The following is a 24,164-nucleotide window of genomic DNA, read 5'->3' as shown; positions in this document are numbered from 1 at the left end:
TGTACATTCTCTCCTCTTAAGCATTTTTTTTTTTTTTTTGGTTTTTCGAGACAGGGTTTCTCTGTGGCTTTGGAGCCTGTCCTGGAACTAGCTCTTGTAGACCAAGCTGGCCTCGAACTCACAGAGATCCGCCTGCCTCTGCCTCCCGAGTGCTGGGATTAAAGGCGTGCGCCACCACCGCCCGGCCCTCTTAAGCATTTTAATGTTAACATTTTTAAAACATGTTGACAATCGAGCAAACATTGCAGATATATTATTATCTACCCTTAGACTTCTACTCAGGGCCTAACAAACAAGGCTCATGAGTACAACTGTGTCACAGACAAGTTACTGGCATCCAACCTCAGCTGGATAACAAACATCTTGAGGGAATTTGTCAAAATATGAAGAAAAGAAAAACCAACCCACTACCCTTTCCTAGACACCCTTACTTGAAAAGAAGGATCACACATAGCCTGATATTTAAATGAACAATTGGCTATCCCATTCTACACATTGCAATAAAAAAAATATGTCTCTAAGTGAAAGCACAATCAAAGAACAAAGGCCACAGAAGGAATATCAGGAACACAAATTGAATTTGCCTAAGTAGATGTGCCACACATATCCACCTCAAATATTGAAATAATATCCACCTCAAATGTTGAAAAATAGAAAGCACAATGCAGTGATCTTCATCATCAATCTTGAGTCAACATGACATGTAGTTTGTTTCAAGGCTTTAATGAAAATAGATGAAATAAGTTTTATTTCCTTAACCTGAAGAAACTGTGACATCTAAGTTCTTTACAAAATCATTTACATAAATAGGATTTTCCTTTTGTATGAATTCTTCCCTGGTTCCTGATATCAAGATAATATATATATATATATATATATATATATATATATATATATTTTAAAAGGCTTTAAAATATTTAAAGGGCTAGAGACGTGGCTGAGCTCATTCTCAGGAACAAAGACAGATTTTTGGCAACTTCCTGTAATTCATGCTGCAAGATGTTCTGAGGGTCTAACCTTGGGAATCAGAATGTACATACCCAAACAAAAACACTGATATTGCATTACCTAAATTTAGACAAGTCTTTACACAAACGTTCTCTCATGAATGTTTTTCTATTATAAGCATTCATCCCTGTAAAGGGTATCGAGACATTTAAAGGCTTTCAGAGTTCTTCATCATGAAGTAGTTCATGAAAAAGAAAGCTGGCATGTAGGCTTGAAGTCAGAGAAATCAATCCTTCTCAGTTAGTGTTCCCATTTGGGAAGTTTTAGGAAATGCTGCCCTGCTGAAGAAACATGGCACTAGGCGTGGGCCTGAGTTTCCAATCATGTACCATTTCCAGTTTCTACTCTCTGTCCCATGGCTCAGGCTGAGGATGTAAGAGTGCAGTGTCTTGCTTTAGCTGCCATGTTTGACAAAGTTACCAAGTCACTTTCTTGATGATCCTGTATCTGTCTGGAACCAAGGGACAAATCAAACCCTTTTGTAAGTTGACGGAGACATTGCTTTATTACAGCAACAGAAAATGTATTAGTATATATCCGTAATGTTTTACTCATGGATTTCTTATTTCCTATGATTAAAAAGAAGTATGAAATCTAAAAGGGTTACTTTATAATTTAAATTCATAGGCTGTTTGTCTATGTGAGTTTGCATGTACAAACAAGGTAAAAAGACATCATAATTCTTTAACAAATTGCTGATACTTGCCAGGTTTTGTTTTTCCAGAAGATCTTTAGTCAATATACCTACATTCCATTACACAAACTAAAGATCTTACCAAATCCTTTATAGTAATTTTTCCTATAATATGCATCTTTCCTATAGTATGCATTTTTTCAGATCGTCAAAGATTTATGTGATATGTACAGGCATTAAAAGCCCAGTTACACAGTAAATGTTTACTCTTGTGTAAAGACTACCATGAATTGCATAACTATGCCACACTGGCTACATTAATAGGGTTTCTCTGCAGTATGTTTTTTTCCTCATTATTTTGAAGACTACTGATACCTGCTAAGGTTTTACCACATTGATTACATTCATAAGGTTCCTCTCCAGTATAAATATGAGTTCTTTTAAGTTTTAGAAGACTACTTTAACTTACAAATTCTTTGTCACACTGATTACATTCATAAGGTTCCCCTCCAGTATGAGTTATTTCATGCATTGAACATACCTGTGTTGTGTAATGGCTTTACCACATTGACTGCATTCATAGGGCTTCTCTTCAGTATGTCTTCTTTTATGTCTTTGGTGATGACTGTAATATGCAAATTTTAAGGTTTCTCTCCAGTATGTGTTCTTTTATGTTGCTGAAGATAAGCATGACATAAAAAGGTTTTACCACACTGGTTACATTCATAAGGTTTCTCTCTAACATGAATTCTTTCATGTATTTTGATATTACTGTGATACGCAAAGGCTTTACCACATTGGTTGCATTCATAGGGTTTCTCTCCAGTATGTGTTCTTTTATGTATTTTGAGACTACTCTGACATACAAAAGTTTTACCACACTGATTACATTCATACGGTTTCTCCCCAGTATGTTTTCTTTTATGTATTACAAGATGACTATGACGTGTAAAGGCTTTACCACACTGCTTACATTCATAAGGTTTCTCTCCAGAATGTATTCTTTTATGATGTTGGAGATTACTGTGTTGTGAAAAGGCTTTACCACACTGATTACATTCATAGGGTTTTTCGCCAGTATGCTTTCTTTTATGTATTAATAGATGATTATGACGTGTAAAGGCTTTTCCACACTGGTTACATTCATGTGTTCTTTTATGACTTTGGTGATGACTATAAGATGCAAAGGCTTTATCAAATTGATTACATTCATAGGGTTTCTCTGCAGCATGTGTTCTTTTATGTATCTGAAGATGACTGTGATATGGAAAAGTTTTAACACATTGAGTACTTTCAGATAGTTTCTCTTCAGTATGATGTCTTTCATGCCTTACATGTCTTCTGGAACTTTGACAGTGTTCTTCAGTATATTTGTCTTCCCGACTGTAGCCTACAGCAGTGAGGTTCCCGTAGGTCTCCAGCATCACATCTTTGTACAGATTCTTCTGGGAGGGATTCAGCAAAGCCCACTCTTCCAGAGTGAAGTTGACATGCACATCATCATAGGTCACTGTCTTCATGTCGTGGTGAAGTTCGCCCTGATCTCTTTTCAGTTTCCTGCAGATGCAAAGACACAGCACACAACACCAATGGTGGCAGCTCCTCTTCAAAGCCCAGCCTGAAACCTAGAAGGAAATCTTAAAGAATAGATAGATTAGAAGAAAAACAGAGAATCAATCAACAAAACCAAAAGTTTTTTTGAAAAGCCTTTGAATTAAGGAAAATAAAGAGTTACTTTCTTACTTTGGGTTATTATTGCTACGATGAAATAATGACCAAAACAACTTGGAGAGGAATTTGGCTTATAGGTAACAGTCCATCACTGAGGGAAGTCAGGACAGGAACTCAAACAAGGAAGGACCTGGAGGCAGGAGCTGATGCAGAGGCCATGGAGGGGTGCTGCTTATTGTATTGCTCCTCATGCCTTGCTCCATCTGCTTTCTTAGAGAACCCAGGACCACCAGCTTAGGGATGACATCTCCCACAATGGGCTTGGCCTTCTCCCATCAATCACTAAGAAAATGCTTTATAGCTTTTTCTGCAGCCCAATCTTATAGGGGCATTTTTTTAATTGAGCCTTCCTCCTCTCAAGTGACTTCAGTTTATGTCAAGTTGACAAAATTACCTGGCACACTTAATAAGAATTTTAATACTATGAACAACTCTGAAGTGTGGAAAGTGGGCTATGGGTAGAACATATGAAGTCATGGATCCGATCCACAGTGCAGTAAAAATACTAAACCACCTAAAAATGAAATAAATTCTTATAAATATACAAACTGCCCAGACTGGTTCTAAGAAGACAGAAACAGTGAACTCGGATTAGAAAAAAAAATCCACAAAGAAAAGCTAGATGGTTAAAGAGATGATTGAATTCTATCAATCTATAATATTAAAAACTATAGGAGGCTGTTTTCATTATTCCAGACTGCACTATAGCCCAGCATACCAGGCTATATATCAAAATGGAGCCACTTATCCCAAACTGAAAACTTTATCTGATCTTCCCAGATATCAAGGGAGAAATGAAATTTGCCAAAAAACACCCTAGTTTCAGTTAGTATAAGGAAATTCACTCTCCTTAATCCTCACATAAAAGACACATATTGACTGTATTTTAAATTATTCTTTGTCCTAGCTTACAAGGAAAATAACTGACTAATCTGATTTTTTAAATTATTCTTTAATTTCTGCTTCCTTCACCTTTTTTCCTGCCTATGTAACAGCTCTTATGATGAGCCCATCACTGGGTTGCACCACAGTGGGATGGAGTCTTCTTAACTCTAAAAAGGTGTCACAGCCAGCTGAGATCTTCACGCTGTAATTCTGTCTTCTACAATAATACTTTTCACCTATATCAAACTACATGGAAAAACATCTCCAAAGCAGTCTATCAAACTATAGGTTTCCATTCTTTATCAATAGAGATTGTGATAAGTTTTTTAAACAAAATACAAGCAAACCCAATCTAAGATCATATTTAAGAAACTGGGCTATCCAGAATTTAAAAGTGGCTCAACATATAAAAGCAGCTGTATACACCACATTGGTAGTGTTCGATTATTATTATTTTAAAGCATCTACAGAAAGAGAACACAGGAAGACAGGCTTGGTCTGATCTAAGTGGAACCACAGTTATTCAGGTCAAGGGGACATCTTGTCATCCATGTGTACAGATGGCTAAATGGGTGGGGATGACTACCACAGTCAGCAAGGGAAGCTGGGACCTACAGTAAGTCCTTCAGCAGGAAACTAGCATATAGGATAACAGAAAATAGCACCTAATCACCTCAACACTAAATTATGATACAACAGATTAGGACTAGGAATATAGCATGCTGAGGAGTGTCTACAAAAACAGCCAACATCCTACTCCACAATGAAAAGACAAAGCTTTCCCCTTGAGGTCAAGGACAAGAAAAAGAACTATGTTTACTTATATTCAACAGCATGCTCCCAGTTGTTGGGCTACAGCTACAGCTCTGCAGACTTAAGGACCAATCGCAGCCACGGTACTGGGGAGAGATTGGAATTCAGCAGACTCACTGTCTTAGGGCTTCTATGAAGAGGGTTATGTCTCAGGGTTTGCTGTGAAGAGTCACCATGACCACAGCAACTCTTATAATAAAAGAATTCATTGACGTGGCAGCTTAAAGGTCAGAGGTTTAGTCCATTATCATCATAGTGGAGAACATAGTGGTATACAGGCAGACATGGTGCTGTCTACGTCTTGATCAGAAGGGAACAGGAAGTGGACTGTCTCACTGGGAGTAGCTTGAGCATGAGAGGCCTCAAAGCCCATCCCTAACAGTGATACACTTCCTTCAACAAGGCCACACCTACAAAGCCACACCTCTTAATCGTGCCACTCCCTTTGGGGGCCATTTTCTTTCAAACATCACTTGGGCTCACTTCATGCTTTCTGGAACAGTCGTTGCTGGCCCGCCTCTGTGTCTAAACTACAGTCTCGTGACTGATAGATAAACCTTTTGAAGTCTTAACTTAGCAGACTACTGGTTCTATCAACCCAGAAGCTAAGAATATCATCAGACTGCATCTTGGGCCTTTAGAAAAAACTTCCCACATCTTGCTATAACTGCCACCGATATATCCACCAATGTACTCTAAACTTGCTTTGATTTTTAACTTTCTTAGTTCTGTAAAAGTATACAACTTTTCTGAAACTGCTTCCACACTGAAACACGGAATTTAGGATAAATTAAAGCTGTGTTCCTAAGTCATGGTCACTCATGGCTCCAGAATAAATTATATCTTATTCTCTTAAAGATGAAAACTGGTTTTTGCAGCAATACTTTTTTTTTCGGGGAGGGGGTGGTTTTTTGAGACAGGGTTTCTCTGCCTCCAGAGTGTTGGGATTAAAGGCATGCACCACTACTGTTCAACTCTGCATCAACATTTTAATTATAGAAAATCCAATGGACGCCTGGTAGCACATGCCTCCTACTCCAACGCCAGTGAGTCAACGTGGGCACTCTACCACACACACACACACACACACACAATTAAAAAAAAACTCAAGGTGCAGATGTGTCTCAGTGGCAGAGCACTTGACTAAAGTACACTAGGTCCAGGATGTGATGGCTAGAAACACAAACATTTTTTTTCAAAAACAATGATACTAGGCATGGTGATATAGGTCTTGAAGTCCTAACACTTGGGAGGTGGAGACAGGAAAATAAATTCAAGATCAAACTCACACAGCAAGTTAGGGGTGTGTTCACCCTGGGGGTAGACCTACGTTATCTTCTACCCACTCAAAAGGTTCTGATGACAAAAGATTCACACTGGGGAAACAATGAGTTTATAAGGCTATTCACAGTGCATGGATGATCCGAATGCAGAAAGGCTGTACTTTTCCCACCTGCTTCACCTGGAGAATGGCTTCCATTTGGTACACAGGTGGAGCCCTGCCCCCAGTCTTTTTCAGCCTACAGACTAGCCCCTCCCCAGTACCCGGAGGCCACCTGCAACTGGGGCAGAACAGCATACAACTAGTTGGGAGAGGGGGCTACAAACTCACTCCCCTCCCTGCCCAGTTGTATGGACCTCCAACAGGAACAAGCTCAGCTATGATGAGCTTTTCCAAGTCGGCAAAACTGAACTCATGAAAACAGCAGCTGTTTGCTCTATTGATAATGACAGTCAACAGAGGCCAACCAGGGCCTGTCTCAAAATCCAACCAAATAAAAAACTACTAGAGCGAATAAACAAACAAGTCTGGAGGGTAAGAGATCAGTGCAAGAATAGTTACTGTATTTGTAAACACTAGCAACAAATTAGTTGAAAGAGCTGCTCAAGAAAGAATTCCATTTACAATTGCATTCGAAAGACTGAAATACCAAGTAATCAAGCCATAGTAAAAATCACATGCTGAAAGTTACATTGCCAAAAAATTTAAAGTAGCTCCAAATTAGTGGAAGTAATTTTATTTTAATGGATTAAAAGACAATATTATTAAAATGACAATGATTAGTCTTCATAACCTTGGATCCGGTGATTTCTTCTGAGATTGGGCACTGTTATGGGGGTACCTGAAGAGAAAAACTGCCAAGATGCCTGAAGAAGTCAGATGGAGTCTTTACTCGCCACCAGCTGGGCTGTTGGTTCTAGGCAGAGTAGCGGCTAGCACCCTCGACCTTCAGTTTGCTCAAGATTTTAAAGGTAAGGACCAAAATTATGACATATACAGAAAGGCAACTGTGGACATTCCAGCAAGCAAGCATTGTTTACAAAAGTGAAAAAATAGCAGGTAAGTGTTCAGCCAGTTCTCACAATCTTTAGGTCACATTGCATAGAAATGTATGGCCAGTCTTATAGTGATATTTTATTTATGGTTTAATAACGTTTGCTGGATAAGGAATAGATAAATCAGTAGACATCAGGCACACCTTTAATCCCAGGATTTGGGAGACAGAGGCAGATGGATCTCTGTGAGTTCAAGGCCACCCTGGGCTACACAAGATCAATAAAGAAACAAATCTTGGTGTTGGTGCTTCATACCTTTAATCCCAGTACTAAGGAGTCATACACCTTTAATCCCAGTACTACAGGGAATATAAAATGGGAAGAGAAAGAGGCTCTGGCTGCTTAGTCTGCTTAGTCTGTGGTTGCCTTGGTAGAGGTAAGATTCTCTAGTGGGCTTGGCTGCTTTGCTTTTCTGGGTTTTTTTTTTTTTTTTTTGAGACAGGGTTTCCTTGTAGTTTCTAGAGCTTGTCCTGGAACTAGCTCTTGTAGACCAGGCTGGCCTCAAACTCAGAGATCCGCCTGCCTCTGCCTCCCGAGTGCTGGGATTAAAGGCGTGCGCCACCACCGCCTGGCTATTTTTCTGGGTTTTTATTATTCATGCTACATGATTTAAGTGACCAAAGACCAGGAATACTTTTACAAGATGGCATAACTATAGTTCAGTAGCCTTCTACAACAGGAAAAGGGCCAAGTATCGAAGAAAAATAAGTGGAAAGACAGCCTGTAGAAGAGGAAACATCCCCTAAGAGTTATATCCAAAATATAAAAAGAATTACAACAAGCAGGGTGGTGGTGGCGCACGCCTTTAATCCCAGCACTCGGGAGGCAGAGGCAGGCGGATCTCTGAGTTCGAGGCCAGCCTGGTCTACAAGAGCTAGCTCCAGGACAGACTCTAGAAACTACAGGGAAACCCTGTCTCGAAAAACAACAACAACAAAAAAAGAATTACAACACAGCCAGACAGTCCAGGTAGAACTCAAGAAATTAGAGGCTAGAGAAATGGCTCAGAGGTTAAGAGCACTTGCAGTTTTTGCTGAGGAATCACATGGTGGCTTAAAACTGCCATACCTCCTTAGGGATCTGACACCCTCTTCTGGCTTCTACAGGCACCAGACATTCACACATAGACATAAAATAGAAATTAATCGTTTAAAAAAAACTGGGCAAAATTTTACATGTTTTTAAAGAAGTGATGAATGGATGAGGGTGTGACCTCTCCAAGGTATGGTTGAGGGTGAGGTCTTATTGTAGAAAGGAGGGAAACTACAGCCAGAGGCATCGTGAAGAGTCCAGAGCAGGAAGAGAGTAGCAGACTAAACATGGCCAGCAGAATGACCCCGGTCATGGGGACAGGGTGGAACAAGAGAGGACCAAGAGAGTGGGGACCAAGAAAGAGGGCCAAGAACCAAGATGGCGCACAGCAAAAAATGGCATGGTTATATAGGAATCAGAAGCTGTGGGGAGGGAAGCCCACAAACTGAAGAATTTTAGGTTAGGGGAAGAGCAAGAGATGAGTTAGGGGCCAGAATGCCATCGTGGATTCTGTAACAGGTGTTTGTGATTCTGAGAGAACACAGAGGTGTGCTAACAGGCGGTTAGCCATTTGTCCTGACTCTAGAACCTGACAACAAAATTATGGAAATCTTGGGAACTGTCCAGTGATTGTAATTGGACAGACATCCCACATCTTGTTCTGGTCTCCCCATACATGACCCATAAAACCCGTTTTCTTGGTATAGAATCTTACTAAGTGGTAGCTCTTGATTAATGATAATTTTGGAATGGGGTTATAACTGAGAATAGTATGAATTGGTAGTAAATGGTTTAACTGATTATGTATATGTATGTGTATACACACACACACATTGTTTGGGGTTGTTTACCCCTAGAGACCTAGTTTCTCATGTGCCAATGAGACAATTCTTGTCCCCTCATTATTACCTCACAAGAATACTGAGGGGAAAGGTAAAAGAGAACAACAGAAAGCAGGATTAAAATGCTGCTGAAATGCTTCATTACAATCGAAACTGTGATTGGTCAAAGCGGAAATGACTGTGTCACCCTGGGAAACTACACTACTTGTTCACTAGAGAGCCCTTAAGAGTGAAAGCACACACTCGTTACTACTACTATTCTAACACGGTCTTCTTCCATGTTTGGTGACACGTGCTTAATTATTGACACAGTACGTGGTTTAATTAATTGTTTTCATTGTTTTCATTGGAAAGAAGACATTTCGAGGCTTAATGTCTATAATGTTCATTGGCTCCTGATTTATTAAAGTTTCACACAGGAACAAAGTAAACAACCCCAAACAGTGTGTGTGTGTGTGTGTGTGTGTGTGTGTAATCAGTTTCCTACCTCGGCTTTTTGTCAAGGCCGTCCTGTCCTAAGTAGGTTTCCATCAGCAGGTGAGAGGGTTAGTACAGCTGAGGCCAAGAGTGGACTTCAGAGCTCGCTCAAGCTCTTGCTTCAAAATGGACCAGCCACGACTACTCCGCGCCCCAAAGGACGCTTACTCGGAGGGCTTCCTGTTTACTGCCAAGGGCTGGGCTCCCGTCGGCATGAAAGCCCGGGTAAGTCCCATTCCAACTCTCGAGCAACGCGAGTCGCGGTAAGAGAGACCTTCTAGACCTCTGCCTCCGGGAGCAGGTCAGGACCGCGCGGGACCGGGCTGTCCCGATCCCAACGAGCCACCCTTCCCAGTCCCCCGCGCGATCGATTGATAGCGCCTGCGCGGCGCGTGCGGCGCTCGACTGGCGCGGCCTAGGGGGCGGAGCGTTCGCCGCCGCTGCCGCCGCCGCCGCGGGCCCGGTCCGTGAGGAAGGCCTAGGCAGTCTGCTTTCCGGCTGGTCGAGCGTCCGCGCCGCTTCTCCCGCGTCCCGTCCGCTTCGGCCGGACGAGCGGAGGCTTTCCGGAGCCATGGAGGACGAGGTGGTTCGCATCGCCAAGAAGATGGACAAGATGGTTCAGAAGAAGAACGCGGTGAGCGGGCGGGTCCCGGGCAGGCCGCGGAGGCGGCCGAGACCGCGGCCCCGGCCCACGCGGAGCCAGCCAGTCAGGGCCGGGCCGCGGGCCCTTCCGGCTTCCACGTCGGTGCTGACAACGTCCGCAGGGAGCCCAGGAGCGAAGCCCTCGCCGGCTGAGGGAAGGCGCGATGGCCGCGGCTTCTCGGGCTGCCGCGGTCCGTTTCAGGCGGGCGGAAAAGTGTGTTGATCCTAGGTCCGCCTCACCCCCGCACCGCGATTAGACACAGAAAGCGCGCCGTCTCTTAGCAAGTAGGCCTGGGTGCGATTGCAGGACCGCGACGGTTAAAAACCACACTCCTTCCCGGTGGGCCCCTGGTGGGTGGCTGTGGTGCTGAGTTAGTGGCGGGCCGGTGACATCGTCTGTGTTAGGAGATTCCCCTGTGTGTGCCCCTTTTCCATCCCTTTGCTTCACACCTGAATTTATTCTTCCGCACTCGGCACATTTTCATTATCAGAGTGCTAGAAATAATTTGCTCCCGTTTATGAAATTAAAGCCGTAAGGGGATGCTTACATGTGTGCAGCGCTTTCAGTTACAAACCCGTGCAGAATTATTTTGTAGCTAGGACACAGTTGTGAGTGCATGGCATATTTATTTTGTAAGCTTAAGTACTGTGTAGTTGTGGTTGAGTCAGGAGCTAGCTGGTTTTCCACTCACTGCCAGCTTAGGAATTAGTGTTAATACCGAATAATTAAGACTTCAGATATCCTTGTTCCTCTTTTTCTTCAACAGGTGCGTTTGCCTGGCATTTAATTTCATGCCCTGTTAATCTGCATTTGCAATTTTGTTTTATTTTCAGCTATTTCCTGTTTGTTTTCTGTTCCAGATATTAGCCTGTGTCGTTTATCGCCCTTACTGATTGAGCCATTTTATTCCTTGCTGCAAGAGATGAGTTTGGGTTATGATAGGTTGAACATTTTTATTTTTTAGATTAAATTGGAAAACTTTCCTCTCTGCCTGGAGGTCCCTAGTTTGCTACACTCAAAGCTCTCAGGAGGAAAAACTTATTAACTGCGTAATTTCTTTTTCCTAATCCGTCAGGACAAACTTCAAGTAATTCTCGAGTCTGTTTTCTGATAGTGCACAACCTTAACCAGTATGAAAATTCGCCTTAAGAAAGAAAGATAGAGCTGGTTCTTTTAATTGCTTTTTCTTTCATTTTCCTGTCCACTGAAACTCAAGCAGACTGATGAAATAAAGAGAAAGGTCAGAATGACAGCTCTTTCTCCATAAATTCTAAAGTTAAAAAACATTAACTTTTATTTATGTGTGTGCATGTGTGCACAGGTCAGAGGACAACTTGAGGCTTTCCCTGAATAGCCCTGGCTTTCCTGGAACACAATCTGTAGACCAGGCTGGCCTCAAACTGTTAGAGATTGCCTGCGTACCTCTGCCTCTTTAGTGCTGGAACTAAAGTCCTAGCCCATAACCCTACCCACTCCCAACCGTCATTGTGTATGAGTGTTGTTTTGTTTTAAAGATGGGGTCTTGCTCTGTAGCTGAAAACTGACCTGGAACTCCTGGGCTCATGTGATTCTCCTGACTCAGTTTCCTTTTTTTTTTTTTTTTTTTTTTTTTTTTTGGCTTTTCGAGACAGGGTTTCCCTGTAGTTTCTAGAGCCTGTCCTGGAACTATCTCTTGTAGACCAGGCTGGCCTCGAACTCAGAGATCCGCCTGCCTCTGCCTCTGCCTCCCAAGTGCTGGGATTAAAGGCGTGCGCCACCACCGCCCGGCCCTCAGTTTCCTCTTAAATGGGATTACAGGCATGAACTATGATAGGAGCTATTTTCAAGTTATTTTAGACCATAAAAATGGAAACTGCTTGAAGTATGATAGTTGTCACTAATAGACAAATCTAAGTACTGCTTTTTAAATATTTCATTTTAATAAAGCTGTAGAGTAGATGTCACTTAATTACAAACAGCTATCAATTATTGAGCTGGTACTCTGAGCCATATATTTCTCTAAATCCACTAATTATAAATCTTACCAATTTTTATTACTCAGATAGTTTTGCTAGTTTAGTAGTCCCATTCTATAAAGGAGAACTTGGAAACGTAAACACCCTTGGAACCACTACGTACATTGTGTCTTTACTGGTTCTGGAAATTCCGTATCAATGAACTCTATAGGATGTGACATCTTATCACTAGTTCTTTTACTTACTGTAGTGTTTTGTTTTGTTTTTAGACAGGGTCTCACTATGTTTCTTGATTAGTTAAGAACTCCCTGATTCTCTTTTTAGTATCTTGAGTAGCTGACTGGGACCCTAGATACATGTCACCATGCTTCGCTTACTATGTGTTTTAAGGTCTAATCTGTGTCATGTCTACTTACTATTTCATTCTACACTATTATAGAATAGTATTTTATCGTACTGGCACTCATATCACACTTGGGTTTATCTTTTGATGTGCATCTAGGCTGTTTCCACTTTAGGTTGTAAAAACTATGCTAAGATATTCTTATGTCTGTCTGTGTTGGCCTGTTTTCATTTCTGTTAGGAATATACCCTGGAGTAGAAGTACTGAGCCTTGCAGTGTCTGGGTAATGTTTCTTTTTATCCTGGGTCTGGACGCCTAGGCAAACACTATACCATTAAACTACACCCCAAATCTACTTAGCCATTTAGGAAACTATCAAAAAAAAAAAAAGTAATTCTTTTTTTTCCCTCCCACAAAGTGGCTCATACCATTTTACATTGCCATCAGTAGTGCTTGACTGTTTTGACCTCATATTGTTCCAATTCTTGTTGATATTTGTCCTTTAAATTACTCTTTAGTAATTTCTGGGCATCTTTTTCATATTTACTGGACTTCTGTGTGTCTGTTTTGAAGATACATCTATATGGGGCCTTTACTCTGCCCACCAAACTGTCTTGTGCCCGGTGTTTCTGTGTTTTAATATTTCACTGTGTACTAGACCATTTCATCTACCCCCTAGGAGCTATGTTGTTCTCTTCAGTATGTGAAAAGCTTGAAGAGGATTTTTAAAATTAGAAAACAAGAGTATGGATTGGAATCTAGTCAGGGGATAATACAGCACATGTTCTTACTGTAAGTCCCTTGTACCTCCTCTTTCTGCTTGTGGAGAAGAAGGATATTTGAATCCTATAGTTTTATATAAATTAGGTTGCCTGGAAGTTTGAATACTGTATTTTGTAAAAAGCACTTCTGTTAACAATAAGAGCGCTAAAAATGAATAGAGTAGTGTGATAGCTGTAGTTTATTTCTCAGTCAGTTCTGTGAACTAAATGTGGCTTTGGAAGTTGAGAGGCTGTGTCTTGCTGTGTCTTGCTGTGTCTTGCATCATTACCTGTAGGTGATGCTGCAATGGACTTGGTGCTGGAGGTAGGTGACTGGGGAGGACAGAATGCAGCTTTGTGCGGTAGGAAGTTGAGAGCATAATTGTCAGTGGTGGGCCAGAGGAATGGAAAACACAGTTGTGCTGGAGCACAAACTGTAGAGGTTTTTGTTGTTTGTTTTGTTTTAATCCCTGAGGCTGGGTGTATACCTTGGTAGTGGGTTAGCATATAAGAGACTCTAGCTTCAATCTCCATCATAAAAAGTACTGGAGAGATGCCCCAGTTAGGAGCACTAGCTGCTCTTTCAGAGGACCCAGATTTGATTCCCACTACCCCAGATAGTGGATAACAACTGACTGTAACTCCAGTCCTGGGGATTCAACATGCTCCTTTAGCCTCCAAATGTACTCACTACGCATGTGTGTGGTGCTCAGACACATACACAGCCAAAACACCTATGCATGTATACAAAATAAGAACTAGTTCCAGGACAGGTTCCAAAACTACAGAGAAACCCTGTCTTGAAAAACCAAAAAAAAAAAAAAAAGTTTTTAAGGAAATATAGTATTAAAGTCCTTGCTTCTTTTTATGGCATGCACTATGGTATGGAATTTTTATTGTTCCAAGGTATGCTGTGTTTTCATTGATTTGTAAGGTGCATTATTTTCATATTTTCAGAGTTTGGAAGGCAGCATGAGTTACATATATAGTTGTCCAGATGGCTCTTTGTAGTGTATTGTATACTTTTATAGCAGAATGTCAAAACTTGTGGAGAGAGGGCAGATGAGATGTCCTAATAGCCCAAGTGCCATCCCTGAAACCCTAAGTGGGGGCAGAGAACCAACACTTGAAAGTTGTTTTCTGACTTCCCCAAGTGCAGTATGGCATGCATGTACCTTCACTCACCCCACATCACAATGAGAATAATAATGTGCAGAAGCAGGACTTGGTTGATACACTCCTCCTAGACAAATGGGTGGAGAAAGCAGCCCTCACTGGAGAAAACTACAGGGTTGACTGTACGACCCAACATTTTCAAAAAAAAAAAAAAAGAATAATGTGCAGAGTCAGTATCATAAGCTTGGAAGAAAATCAGGGATACCCTGGAATTCCATTGGACCCTGAGGAAGTAGTTATAGAAACAGTGGAGCTAAAATACCATTCTCTGTGCTGCAAAACCAGCCTGACATTAGTTTTCTTATGGATTCTTTCACAGAGTGTTTCATTACATCCATGTCTGTCTGTTTTGAGACAGGTATTCCTGTGTGACCCAGGCTGGCCTTAAACTTGAGATACTCCTTCCTCAGTCTTCCAGTGTTGGGATGTCAGGATGTGTCACCACACTACCAGAGCCATCACCCCATTCCTAGTCTTCTTGATACAACTTTTTTTGTTGTTGTTGTTGTTTCTTGAGACTGGGGCTCACTGTGTAATCCTGACTGGTCTGGAACCTGCAAAGAGCTGGCCCTGTCTGCATCCCAAGTTCTAGGATTCAGGTTATGTGTCATGGTGCCACTATCAGATCTGAGTCAAAAAGTAATTTATAAATGTCTGGTTCTGAATATGAAGTACTTTGATAACACCTTAGCCTATTTGCTCATTCACATTTTCCATTTTATGTTTATAAGAGGCAATATATGATAAAAATAAAAGAATTCTTTAGTTTTGCTGCTGCTGTTGTTGTTGTTTTGTTTGTTTTTTTTAACAGTATCTCACGACATAACCCTAGCTGGCCTGGAATTCTATGTAGGCCAAGCTGATCTCCAGCTCGTAGAGATCTATTTTCCATAGCATCCTGAGTGCTAAGAATAAAGATGTGTATTACCATACATAGCTAAAAGAGTTGTTTTTCAGTAAGCAAAAGATAGAAGAGTTAAAAGGAAATGTTTCGTAGCTTAAGTGTTTGTTCGCTTGCAAGCAGAGGAATTGGGATAGCAGGTAAAGCATGGGGACTGGAGTTCTTTTTCTCAGAACCTGCATTACAAGACTGTAGGTGGATTTGGTAGCTATCTTGTGATCCCAGTGCAGAAGGTGCACGCAAGGAATCCTGGAGGAAGCTGGAGCACTGCATTGAGCAAGAGGCTTTACGTGAATGTATAATTGGGGAGGGACTGGGGGAAGATGCCTGACCTCAGACCTCTCAGTGCTCTCTGACACACACAAGGAAATCCACACACATGGAAATACAAATTAAACTTTCCTCTGTGTGTGTGCACACACTGTTGAAATATAGAGCATTATTCAAATAATTAAATGACCGCTTCACGTGAAATGAAATTATGTGAATGCTAGTGTGCTCAGCACAGGCCTTTAATCCTTGCACTTTGGCAGAGGCAGGTGGATCTTTGAGTCTGAGGCCAACTAAGTCTACATAAGGAATTTCTTTTTTTTCTAGAAGACTTTTTTAAAAAATATTTATTTATTTAGTATACAATATGTGCCTTCAGGCCAGAAGAGAGCACCCGACCTCATTACAGATGGTTGTGAGCCACCATGTGGTTGCTGGGAATTGAACTCAGGACCTTTGGAATAGCAGGCAATGCTCTTAACCGCTGAGCCATCTCTTCAGCCCTACATAAGGAATTTCAAGCCATCCAGAACTATATAATAAGACCATGTCTTACCAGGCGGTGGTGGTGCATGCCTTTATTCCCAGCACTTGGGAGGCAGAGGCAGGTAGATCTCTGTGAATTCAAGGCCAACCTGGTCTGCAGAGTGAGTTCCAGGACAGCCAGGGCTCTTACACAGAGAAATCCTGTCTCAAAAAACAAACAAAAAACAAGGGGGGAAAATGAAGCAGTGTGTGTGTGGGTGTGTGTCTGTGTGTGTCTGTGTCTGTGTTGGGGCAGGGGATAGTAGTTGGCCAAAAGTAGTTGTCCCTTTATTCTTCGTTAATGCCAGAATTTGTATTTTTTCCTTTTCCTACCATGGGCTTTGTTGCCTCTTCATCCTGTAGGAGCTTTTTGACTCCAGATGGTAATTGGCAGTAGATTGTAGGCAGAGAATGCTCATTCATTTCCTAACTGCTCAGACCTGAATAATCACACAGAAACTGTATTACAACACTTTTTCAAGCTAGCTCTTCATCTTGAATTAACCCATTTCTATTCTGTGGCTTACCAGAAAGTTTCTGGGTCCTCCTTTGGCAGCTACATGGTTTCTCCTTGACTCTGCCTACTCTCTCTATATATCTCTGTTTGGATTTCCCACCTGGCTTTGTTCTACTCTGCCATTTTGAAACAGCTTTACTCATTAATCAATGGTAATAAAACATATTCACAGCATAGAGAGGAATCCCTCATCATCTCCCCTTTTCTGTCTAATTAAAAAAGGTTTTAACTTTAACATATTAAAATTACATTTAATAAAACAGGTATCAAGCAAGAATCACAGTTATAATACTAGTCATCGATCCTATCTTTGTGTATCTAAAGTTTTATATCTCATTTATCCTTTCTCATACCTAAGGAAAACTATAACTATCTGTCTTCAACTCTTCAGAGACCCCAGAAGGTGTATTATAAGCAACTTCCAAAACTTTAGAATTAACAGAAACACCTTGCTGTCTGGAGTTCTTCTGTAACTTTGGTGCATCCTATAGGCCCATAATATCTGGCAGACTTTTCCATGAAGCAGGAAATTGGAATGACTGTTCAGTCACTTTCTTCTGTGTCCTGCAGAATGTCTGGCAGTTTCTTCTGTGAAACATGAAGGACAATACTGCCTTTTGGAATGTTCAGCAGTCACTTTTCTGTGGGTCCTGAATGTCCAGTTCATATAGCATACCATCACACAGTCCAGGCAAGAGTTTCTTGCCCAAATTGACTAGCCTTATCACATTGAAGGCAAACTTCCTAACAAATTTCTTTATTGCCCATCAGCCTCTCTGAAGTAACTCGTGCTACCAGAAGCAGACATGTCTCACTGTTGAGAAAAGTCTAAGTTCTTAAAACATTCTAAATGCCATATTCTGTAGGTCTTTGAAAGATTTGAAGATTATCTAACTGAAATATATCTTTATATATCTAGAAAACCTAACGTGACTACAAGTTTGACTATTATAAATGACTATTAGTTTGTAATTCTTAATTATAAATGAGCTGTATAAACATAATGCCTTAAACAAGAATAGAAATATACATATAGCAAAATTAAACTTAAACTTGTATCAATAAGACAAGATCCATACCAATGTAAAGTATTAATCTCTATATCATATCCTCCTTTAAATGAAAAAAAAAACATTTATAAACAATCATTTTTTGGGAATTTGGACTTAGTTTTCTCCAAACTGCTTCCTTCTGTTAGTTGGATGAAGTATTTTAGGGTTCACAGAGACCTTTCAGGGGTCTTGTTCCATCAAACTACATTAGCCTGGAAGGAATCCAGACTCTCATTTCCAGGGGAAACAAAAGCAGAACCTTTTTTCCAAAGTAATATATCCTTAGACTCAAATTTTGAAGTCAAGATACCTTTGTTTAACAAGGCAGCTCCCAGAATCAAAGGTATCTCTGCAGTCAAAAAGAAAAAAAAAAATCAAAGAAAACACAATAATATACATATTCCAGACTTTCTGTGTATATTCCATCTTTACTCCTTTAATCTATGACTGTCTGTACTCTTTTATTGTCTCTTTTAAAAAATTTTGTTTTATTTTTTTAACCTACTTTTTATAATTGTCAATGTTTGCTTTTTGGACATGCCCAGTCCAACATGGTGGAGGTATGTTCACAGCCAGCTCTGTGAGCCATGCTCACCACCCAGCTCCAGGGGACACTTCAGGTCTAAGTTGCTATTAAGCAATTTGTAACACACTGCTCACAAACCCCATTTAAGTGCAGAACCTCCCGAAATAGCCAGAGTTCTTTCTACCAGCATGAACCAGGAAGCTGGATCTTAAAGAAGCCTTGCAATTTTTTGCCACAAACACTGAGTCAGGAAAACTCTAAAGGAGCCGTGCCTCTGCTTGCAGCCAGCAAACAGTCTATCTGGAAAAAAAAAAAATGTGGCTACCAAGAACCTGTGCTTAACTCTGTTCTTTTGTGTCTAGAATTCCTTCCCAAGTTCTCTCAGTTTTTATATGGATGTAGTTTCCCCGTGTTTGCACCATTTTGTAGGCAGAGAGATGGCTCGTTCATTTTCCTGCTGCTCAGATCCGAACAGTTACACTGTATTAATTACAACACTTTTGAACTAATGACTCAGGCATATTTCTAGCTAGCTCTTACATCTTGAATTAGCCCATTTCTATTGATCTGTGTACTACCATGAGGCTGTGGCTTACCGGAAAGTTTCTGGGTCCTTCTCCTTCGGCAGCTACGTGGTGTCTTCTTGACTCTGCCTACTCTCTATATAATCTATGTTCAGATTTCCCACCTGACTTTGCTCTGCTAAGCCATTGACCAAAACAGCTTTATTTATTAATCAATGGTAATTAAACATATTCACAGCATGCAGTGTTATCCCACATCAGTAGATATAGTCTTAGAAGCATAACATAGATGTAAATCCTGAATTTTTTTTTAATTTTTTTATTTTTTTTAGAAATTGCTCTTTACTATTCTGTAAGAACTAGGTAGATAGCAGTGTTCTTGTGACGGATTGTTAGATGAGCAATATTGACCTTCTCCTCCTCTCCATGTGCACGGATAAGCACTGTGACACTGTAGCAGCTGTTCATTACAGCAAGAAATTTTACATTTCTTCAGGGGAGACACATTTGAAAGTACAATTCAAAATTACTTCACAAGAGCTAGCCATAGTTCAGAAAGCAGGTGTTATGAGCCTCTGATATTTTAATCTCCGTTGTAAGATGATGTATATATGTACATGCATACATGTATCTTTGTATATATGTGTAGTAGATGAGCCATTGTAAGTTGTTAATTGGCTAATCCTTGCTTTACTTCCATGGGAATTCAATATGAACCTGTTTTATTTTATAGGCTGGTGCATTGGATTTGCTGAAAGAGCTTAAGAATATTCCCATGACTCTGGAATTATTACAGGTATGTGTTTCTGTGTATCACAGTGTTTAAATTGGTAATTGCCATAATTATAATAATGGGTCATCTTCATTACCAATAACATGCTTTTAATCTATCCTTTTATAGAATAGATCGTTCTTTTTTTTAAGAAGTCAACATTAATCAGTCAATTGCCATTGACTATATATATAATAAATATAAATTATGTATGTGTTTCTCAAAGAACTTCCCAAGGTTATGGGGTCATGAGCTTTTACAGTAAGGGGTGCCCCTGGTTTCCTGGCCCTGGTTTGGTCTTTCAGCAGCTCACTGTAGCTTAGTGTAGGGATAACAGCGAATCATCGCTCTTCCCCCCTTTTTGGCGTCAGCCATGCATGCAGACAATTGAATGTCAGTAGAGTGAGTACTTAAGTCCCAGTGTGCAATCTAAAGTAGAAAAATAAGTCAGAATGGTACAAAAGAAAGTAAGTATGGTCAGTAACATGATGTAGCCTTTTCTACTTTTTGTGAGCATTCTTTGTTGGTGTTTCTGTTTCATTAAGTCAGAATTCAAGAATTAGAAAGGTGTGTGAATCTTGCTGGAGAAAATTATGTTCAGGAATGTCTAGTTGAAACTGAGCATATTTCTCATTATAAAGACAATAAAACTAGAGTCATTTTAGTAGCATTTATGACTGTAAAATCATAAATATTTTCATTACCGTAAACTTATACTTTTGCAGATGTATTAAAATTCCTTTATTTATCCTGATGGTTGCTTATGTCCCTCACTTTGTCTTAATGTTTTAATAAGAAAGCAAGAGCATTACTGTACTTAAAATATAGTTGATTTTTCTTTGCTATTTTATGGGTTTTATTTAATGTGCTTTAAAGCACTTCTGAGGAATATTTGAGTTTCACCAGATGGCAAAAAGGATCTGTAGTGGAAACAAAACTAAATAAAAAGAACTTTACGCTGGGCGGTGGTGGCGCACGCCTTTAATCCCAGCACTTGGGAGGCAGAGGCAGGCGGATCTCTGTGAATTCGAGGCCAACGGGACAGTCTCCAAAAGCTACAGAAGAAACCTTGTCTCGAAAAAAAAAAAAAAAAGAAGAAGAACTTGCAGACTCAGGAATGGAAGTTTGTTGGGTAGGAAGGTAGAGAGCATCTAAGAAGAGTTACAGGAGAATGGAAAAACATATTATATAAAAATATTATATAAAAAATCTTAATTACTCAACTAGGAATATAGCATTTGCTTACTATATACAAGGCTTATGTTCTGTCCCCAGAACTTGAAGCAGACAGCTTGTGTGTCATGGTGATCGGGATTTCTGATTTGGAGCCGTTTGGTCTAGATGTGCAGTCAGTTCCTGAGTGCTCCCTGTCCCACCACTCTGTCTTTCCTCCCTGCCTTTTCTCCTGTGCTTGATGTCAAACAGAAACCTTGGTGGATGATGGGCAGCGTCTCCTTCAGTGTCTCAGACCACTTTTTAGACAGTCTGTTTAGAGCAGTTTCCCACTCGTCTCCATCCTCTTCTCCTCCAGTTCCCAAGTGTGGACTAATTATTGGACTCCACTTCAGCAGCCTCATTTCTTGTCATGGAGCTAAATAGTCTCTCTTTATGTTAGCACGTTTATTGTCAAAAGCTGGATTCTTAGAGCAGGTGCCAAGCAAAGAATAGTTGGTTTTAATAATCAAAGCATCCTGTGATCATTAAACAGCTATCACCCAACAGCACAGTTTATTCTTCTCCTTATATCTTGGTCTTCTGCAGGAGCTTCTAGGATACATTTATTCAGCACTGTTGTGTGTTATTCTGTACGTCATAACAGCTCAATAATTCAAGTTATTTTCTCCATATATCCAAAATTAGGATTTTTCGTTTTAGAAAATTTGCTTTGTTAACCCCAAATATTGTGGGTGGGTGTAAAATTTGGGATCCTTTTTCATTCTTCTGCTGTTGAACCTCACCTGCTTTGGCTCAGCTTGCTCAGAGATGCAACACAGGCTACTGCAGCCCGCTATGTATTCTAAATTCTTCTGCTTTTGTGCTGAGTGTTTAATAATTTAGAAGGAAGCCTTTAAGAACCAATTACTTTTGTACCTCAAAGGTATCAGCAGGGATTGTCCTTTATTTTTTAAACAACTAAGAATTTCTTTGTTGTGGTTTTTCTTCCATAGACCATGTTTTGAAAGATTGTCTACTAACAACTTGAACTTCTGAATAATTTACCATTGTTATTTACTCTTCATAATTGAACTGTCATAGCTTTTGTGGTTTTTATTGAGTTGGAAGGAACATTCATTCTAGAAGTGGTGAAGCAGAGATGAAAATTCTAATCGTGCCAATGAGCAATAGTATCATGATAAGCAGGTTATAGTGGTATTTCCAGTCTCTTTATCTTTAAAAATAGGTATAATGATCTCAATGGTGAAAGGTTCTTGGGAAGATTTATATGCATAGTTATTCTAGTATAATCCTTGTGTAATATTACTGCATGTTAAAGTTTATCTGTATTCTAAAACCCATTTTAATACCAAATTATATGCTGCTTACATAGGATCAAGAAATAAAGATTCCTCTTAATCTCTAGGTGGTAGTTTTGTTTGGATAGCTTTGCTATGAGTTGCAGGCGGTGCTCTGAGGTATCTCTATAGAAGAGCTTATGCAGATGTCTGTCCACGTAGATTCTACATCTCACCCTCATTTCTCCCTGAGAGACTGATTTCATTTCAGTACTCCATTGGCCTTGAGAGCACAGTACCAGGCTGTTGATCTCAGTGCTGAAGCATTGGTGAGTCCAGTGTGTGATCTGAAATATGTGTACTCACCAGGATGCAAATAATTGAAATTTTAAAATCTGAAATAGAAAAAAAGTCTGAAAAAGAAGCAAGTGTGATTAATATACTGAATTGTTTGGAACAGCATTGATGGACACTTTGTTGTTGTTGCCTTGCAGTCTACGAGAATTGGAATGTCTGTCAACGCTATTCGCAAACAGAGTACAGATGAAGAAGTCACATCTTTAGCCAAATCACTCATCAAATCCTGGAAAAAATTATTAGGTAAAATTTATCTTTGCTCGCATATATTTATGATGCCTGACTTGTTCAAATGGCTGCTGCAATTTTTTGTCTATGGATCTAGACGTGGTGAAATCAGTGCTTTCTAATAGGGAATGAGGGCCCTGTTTTAATTTGTTTGAAAGTTGTAGGCTAATAAATTCAGTGGTCTCTGACAGTTGTAACTGTGGATAAGCTCCTTCAAAACTCTTCTTCAAATAACAGGGTGTGATGCTCTCTGAAGTGTTTTTAAAATGACCGCTCATAATTCATTTGTTCAGATCAGCTTTTGTTATTTTCTTTTCCCTTTTTTTTTTTCCCCCAAGACTACAGGGTTTCTCTGTAGTCCTGACTGTTCTAGAACTCGCTCTGTAGACCAGGCTGTCCTTGAACTCAGATCCACCTAACTCTGCCTCCCAAGTGCTGGGATTAAAGGCATGTGCCACCATTTTCTGGCATGATTTTCCATGTCTAACGATCTCTCTTAAAAATCATGTGAGAATATATTAAATGTGTCATTTTATTTTATAATACTTAAGTATACGTCACCTCAGAACACTTCCTTTTCTCTCTTAGTTTCCTTCATTTATTTGAGATAGGCTCCCACTATGTTGTGTAAGCTATACTGGGATTTGGGATCCAGCTTCAGTCCCCAGAGGACTTAGAATTGTAGGCATGTGCATATTTTCTTACGCAATTATGATAAAGGAAAGTAAGCTTTGGTGTAATACTTTAATTTACAGTTCATGCTCTAATTTGTTGCTATCCCTATGTACCTTTTAGTTTTTTGTTTAGTTGATACAAGCTAGGTTTATCTAAGAAGAGGGAACCTCAACCGAGAAATTGCCATCATAAGATTGACCTATATGCTAGTGTGTGGAACATTTTCTTGATTAATAATAAATGTGGGAAGGCCCAGCCCACTATGGTTAGTGACACCACTGGACAGGTGATCCTAGGTTATAAAAGGAACCAAACAACCGTGTACAATAAGCCAGTAAGTAGCATTCCTCACTGTGCTTCATTTCATGACTCGTGGCTCCTACCCTGCTTGAGTCCCTGCCTTGTCTTCCCTTGGTGATAGATGAGGTAAAACAGACGAACCCTTTCCTACCCACACTGCTTTCGGTTAGTGTTTTAGTATAGCAGCAGAGAAGCAAACTAGGACACATTTTAATGTCCTTTACAGTTTTTTACCTTCTTCAGTAGCTAGTCCAGAATCGTATTTAGTTTTCTAATTTAATCAATTCTGTAAGCATTTGATTTTTCTCCTGTGATAGCATTTTGGAGAATATAATAACCTTTTAATTCTGTTTTGACATTTATATATTTATATATTTATTTAATTAAGGAAAAGTCTCATATAATGCAGGCTAACCTTGAACTCAAT

At 40.1% G+C, this 24,164-nt stretch overlaps 2 protein-coding genes and 1 pseudogene across 10 annotated transcripts in view; 2 read left to right on the top strand and 1 right to left on the bottom strand.

The window, feature by feature from the left end:
- Window positions 1-707: 707 nt before the first annotated feature.
- LOC119826380 (zinc finger protein 120-like) lies at window positions 708-10,213 on the bottom strand. 7 transcript variants are annotated; one of them, XR_005287413.1, is made up of 3 exons: window positions 9,770-10,213; window positions 2,184-3,199; window positions 708-1,459 (listed from the first exon to the last, which is right to left on the bottom strand). XR_005287413.1 is itself a non-coding variant. In XM_038347667.2 (3 exons), exon 3 carries the CDS (start codon window positions 3,160-3,162, stop codon window positions 2,284-2,286), a length of 879 nt encoding a protein of 292 aa, XP_038203595.1. In that variant the 5' UTR covers window positions 3,163-3,199; window positions 8,477-8,508; window positions 9,770-9,813; the 3' UTR covers window positions 708-2,283. The 7 variants fall into 7 exon arrangements, 5 of the variants coding, with proteins under 5 accessions (XP_038203595.1, XP_038203590.1, XP_038203591.1 ...); XR_005287414.2 differs by having other exon boundaries at window positions 708-1,455; XM_038347667.2 differs by adding an exon at window positions 8,477-8,508 and having other exon boundaries at window positions 708-3,199; window positions 9,770-9,813.
- The window catches only part of Tcea1 (transcription elongation factor A1), a 29,946-nt gene continuing 15,977 nt past the window's right edge, over window positions 10,196-24,164 (top strand). The window contains exons 1-3 of one of the 3 annotated variants that reach the window (XM_038347668.2): window positions 10,196-10,393; window positions 19,686-19,748; window positions 22,672-22,777. In XM_038347668.2, the coding sequence (XP_038203596.1) occupies window positions 10,331-10,393; window positions 19,686-19,748; window positions 22,672-22,777 (232 nt within the window). In that variant the 5' untranslated portion in view covers window positions 10,196-10,330. Of the gene's footprint in view, window positions 10,394-10,492; window positions 10,687-19,685; window positions 19,749-22,671; window positions 22,778-24,164 lie in introns of those variants that run through there. The other 2 variants (XM_038347669.2, XM_038347670.2) reach the window with 2 other exon arrangements.
- On the top strand, window positions 14,657-14,775 carry LOC119826934 (annotated as a pseudogene).

This window comes from Arvicola amphibius, chromosome 11 (genome assembly GCF_903992535.2).
Source record: "Arvicola amphibius chromosome 11, mArvAmp1.2, whole genome shotgun sequence".
In the NCBI taxonomy this organism is placed as follows: Eukaryota; Metazoa; Chordata; class Mammalia; order Rodentia; family Cricetidae; genus Arvicola; species Arvicola amphibius.
The sequence above is the reverse complement of the archived record's forward strand: the minus strand, read 5'-3'. Positions and strand labels throughout refer to the sequence as shown.

What these genes read in the sequence shown, in the direction of transcription:
- LOC119826380 (XM_038347662.2), bottom strand. Translation starts at nt 9,813, where the DNA reads ATGGAAACCTACTTAGGACAGGACGGCCTTGACAAAAAGCCGAG. An exon ending in GGCCTTGACAAAAAGCCGAG is followed by an intron (nt 3,200 to 9,769) that starts GTAGGAAACTGA and finishes TTGCATCTGCAG; the next exon opens with GAAACTGAAAAGAGATCAGG.